At 40.9% G+C, this 4,656-nt stretch overlaps 1 protein-coding gene across 1 annotated transcript; it reads left to right on the forward strand.

Annotated features, from left to right (window-relative positions):
- The first annotated feature begins 1,019 nt into the window (after positions 1-1,019).
- LOC110588522 (zinc finger CCCH domain-containing protein 14-like) lies at positions 1,020-3,316 on the forward strand. Its single transcript, XM_021698877.1, is given in 3 exon segments — positions 1,020-1,723; positions 1,726-1,982; positions 1,984-3,316. Coding segments are annotated over 3 exon segments (2,103 nt in total). The 5' UTR covers positions 1,020-1,210.
- The last annotated feature ends 1,340 nt before the right edge of the window (positions 3,317-4,656 follow it).

Genomic DNA, 4,656 nt, shown 5'->3' on the forward strand with positions numbered 1-4,656 from the left:
CTCCATATTTTTGCTGAAGTATAAAATAATTTCATACTACTTTTTCTTTTTTTAAGATTTATTTGTTTATTTTAGAAAGAGAGAGTGCAAACAGGGGGAGGGGCAAAGGGACAGGGAGAGAGAGAATCCTTAAGCAGAATCCCTGCTGAGCACGGAGCCCAACTAAGGGCTCCATCCCAGGACCCTAAGATCATGACCTGAGCTGAAATCAAGAGTCAGAATTCAACGGACAGAGACACCCAGGCGCCCCACATACTAGTTTTTCTATTTCCCTTTTACTAATATAATTCTTACATGTATTTTACCTGCTACTTTCAAAATTAAATGCATCCCATTATCTCTTAAAGTTCATACATTCTAAACAATTTAGAGCCACTATAAAACCTGGGAGATCACAGAGTTTTATTTCATTTTATTCTGTATTTACACTTCACATCTTCCTTAGTTAAATTTCAGCTTTCCCCATTAATTACATTGTTTGGAATCCTCTCAAGTGTTTTTATAGAGATGACTTCAGCCAAACAAATATAAACAAAACAAAACAAAAATCTTTACGTTGCCAGAAGTGGGTTTTGTATTTTAGCTGATTTGCTTCCTACTCTTGATTCACAAGAGCAGCTTTATCATGTCTCTACTTGCAATGACTTGAGATTTAGCACACTGACATATACTCATGAAAGAAACAGTCTATATGTTCCTAATGGCATCTCCTGATTTATATGTTATCTTAGTTTTCACATCATATTTAAAGAGACATAGTTTGGGGCGCCTGGGTGGCTCAGTCAGTTAAGCGTCTGCCTTCGGCTCAGGTCATGATCCCGGGGTCCTGGAATCGAGCCCCACATCGGGCTCCCTGTTCAGTGAGAAGTTTGCTTCTCCCTCTGCTCCTCTCTCTCTCTCTCTGTCAAATATATAAATAGAATACTTTGTAAAAAGATACATAGTTTCTGGCGCCGGGCCCGTGGGGGCGGGTCACGCAGATCGCGCGGCAGGGAGCAGCGCTGGTGCCTGGTGGCGGCAGCGGCGGAGCTGCGGGGCCGGGAGCCGGCCGGGGGCTCTGGGTAAGCGAAGCGCCACGCAGTGCTGCGCCCGCCGCCCGCTGGGAGCCGTGGAAATCGGCACCGAGATCAGCCGCAAGATCCGGAGTGCCATTAAGGGGAAATTGCAAGAATTAGGAGCTTATGTTGATGAAGAACTTCCTGGTTACCTTATGGTGATGGTGGCCAACAAGAAAAGTCAGGACCAAATGACAGAGGACCTGTCCCTGTTTCTAGGGAACAACACAATTCGACTCACCGTATGGCTTCATGGTGTGTTAGATAAACTTCGCTCTGTTACAACTGACCCTTCCAGTCTTCCGTCTTCTGATACTAACATCTTTGATAATAACGTGTCTTCAAACAAGAGCTGGTTCAGTCGGGGAGATGAGAGAAGGCATGAAGCCGCAGTGCCACCTCTTGCGGTTGCTAGCACTAGACCTGAAAAAAGAGATTCCAGGGTTTCTACTAGTTCACAGGAGCAAAAAACCGCTACTGTCAGACAGACTTACGATGATGGAGCTGCAACCCGATTAATGTCAACTGTGAAGCCCCTGACGGAGCCAGCACCCTCTGAAGATGTGATTGATATTAAGCCAGAACCAGATGATCTCATTGATGAAGATCTCAATTTTGTGCAGGAGAATCCCTTATCTCAGAAAAAACCTACAGTGACACTTGCATATGGGGTTCTTCTCGTCCTTCTATTGAAATTTATCAACCACCTGCAAGTCGAAATGCAGATAGTGCTGCTCATTTAAACAGGCTGCAATTTCAGCAGCAGCCAAACAGTATTCATGCTGCCAAGCAACCTGATGTACAGAACAGCTGGGTATACGAAACAGGACGTTTGTGTGAACTGGAAATGCTTAACAGCTTAGAAGAGACTTATAGTCCTTTTTTCAGAAACAACTCAGAAAAAATGAGTATTGAGGAAGAAACTTTCGGAAGAGAAAGTTGCCTGTGTAAGTTCAGTTGTTAAAGTAAAAAAATTCACTCATGATGGAGAAGAGGAGGAGGGAGGGGATGATTGTGGGTCTCGGACAGGAAGCATCTCCAGCAGGTGTCAGTGCCAGCAAAGCCTGAGGAGACCTTCACTTCCACCTTCCAAACAAGCTAACAGGAATCTAATTTTGAAGGCTATATCTGAAGCTCAAGAATCTGTAACAAAAACAACTAACTATTCTACAGTCTCACAGAACCAGACACTTCCAATTGCTCCCAGAACTCGAACTTCTCAAGAAAAATTGCTGGCAGAAATGGTCCAGGGGCAAAGCAGAACCCCCAGAATAAGTACCCCCATTAAAGAAGAGGAAACAAAGGGAGATAATATAGAAAAAAGCCAAGGAACTCGACAGAGGCAGTTGTTATCCGGACTGCAAATTGACCCAGTCGTGGCAGAAACTCTATAGAGCAGTCAAGATTACTGTGACACGGAATCCCTGGTCCATGCAGACACAAGATCGTTTATTCTGAAGAAGCCGAAGCTGTCTGAGGAAATAATAGTGGCGCCAAACCAAGAGTCGGGGATGAAGACTGCAGATACAGTTCGGGTACTTTCAGGACACCTTATGCAGACACGAGATCTTGTACAACCAGATAAACCTGCTAGTCCCAAGTTTATAGTGACGCTGGATGGTGTCCCCAGCCCCCCAGGGTACATGTCAGATCAAGAGGAGGATGTGTGCTTTGAAGGAGTGAAACCTGTAAACCAAACTGCAGCCTCAAACAAGGGACTCAGAGGTCTCCTCCACCCACAGCACTTGCAGTCGATGAGCAGGCAGCTCGATGAGCCAAATGGTAGCTTTTCAAATGCTGAGATGAGTGAACTGAGTGTGGTCCAGAAACCAGAAAAACTTTTGGAGCGTTGCAAGTACTGACCTGCCTGTAAAAATGGGGATGAGTGTGCTTACCATCATCCTGTTTCACCTTGCAAAGCCTTCCCCAATTGTAAATTGGCTGAGAAATGTTCGTTTGTTCATCCAAATTGTAAATATGATGCAAAATGTACTAAACCAGATTGTCCCTTCACTCATATGAGTAGAAGAATTCCAGTACTGCCTCCAAAACCAGCCACTGCAACACCAGCCTCACCTTCTAGTAGTCAACTGTGCCATTATTTCCCTGCTTGTAAGAAAGTGGAATGTCCCTTCTATCATCCAAAACACTGCAGATTTAACACTCAGTGTACGAGACCTGACTGCACATTTTATCATCCCACGATTACTGTGCCACCAAGACATGCCTTGAAATGGATTCGAACTCAAACCAGGGAATGACAGTCCTACTTGGCAGAAGATTGTGGAGTTTCCATCGACTGGCAAAAATATTCTGCAGAACTTGTCAAACCTTTGAAACTTGGAGTATATTGCTTTCATAAATGAAGTTTATCGCCTATCTGAAGTGTCTAATTTTTCAAGTTTGTAAGTTTATTAAGTGGTTTTAACATTTGGTATTTTTTGTTGTTTGTTTTGACTATGAAAAGACCGTTTAAGGAAAAGCTAAATTCTATTAAAGCATTTGAGGCATGTTTGTAAAAAAAAAAAAAAAAAAAAAAAAAAAAAAAAAAAGTTTCTATTTCATGAGGACAAAGCTTGTTTTAACTTATGGGCTCAAACAAGTTTACTTCTATTCTATGAGATCAGCACAGAATCTCAGTATTCCTACATGGTAGAAGATAAACAACAATTTGTTACATTAGAAAAAATACTATTCAGTACATCATCTGCCACCTGCAAACCCATTTCAGGCTTATGACCTCCAGAACAGTAAAATTAAAAAAAAAAGTGTTATTTTGTCACTAAATTTGTAAAATTTGTTATGCAGCAATAGAAAACTATTATAAGTACATTGCGTAAATATCATTTTACTATTGAAAGCCAGGAACTATGGATTTTCCTGCAAATTATGGCATTTAAAGTTGCTAATTTTATATAAATTTTATGTACATGAAATCCAAAGAGTTTCCAGGTTTTCCTGACTCAGATAGCCACAAATAAATGTTTTATAAAAACTGTTCATTGTACATATAAAAATATCTAAATAAGTTATCTTTCTACTTAGAAGTTATGCAGCTTAAGAAGAGAACCCAGGTAGGGGTTCCTGGATAGCTTTGGTTTGAGCATCTGACTCCTGATTTCAGCTCAGGTCATGATTTCAGGGTCATGGGATCAAGCCACAAGTGTCAGGCTCCCCACTCAGCGGGGAGTCTGCTTCTCTCCGTCTTCCTCTCCCTCTGTACCTCCCACCCCCCTACTTTGTATGCACACACTCTCTCTCTCTCTCTCAAATAAATAAATCTTTAAAAAAAAAGAAGAGAACACAGATAATTTATATAAAGGTTAGCAATTCAAGGCAGAGTTGTTGATTAGGAGATAACTTTTGTATCTTTATTTGAAAACAGAACAACTGACTTAAACATAGTAATATGTGAGTATGGAGTAAGCAATGAAATAGGTCTGTGCCTTAGTTTCTTCATCTGCAAAATGGGAATAAAAGTAATACCTTGAATAAATCTTTTGAGACCAAAAAGTCTCGGTAAGCAAAAGTCTAGAACATTGTTATTATATATAATAATATAATATAATATAATATAATATAATATAATATAATATAATAT

This window comes from Neomonachus schauinslandi, chromosome 2, assembly GCF_002201575.2.
Source record: "Neomonachus schauinslandi chromosome 2, ASM220157v2, whole genome shotgun sequence".
Classification (NCBI taxonomy): Eukaryota; Metazoa; Chordata; class Mammalia; order Carnivora; family Phocidae; genus Neomonachus; species Neomonachus schauinslandi.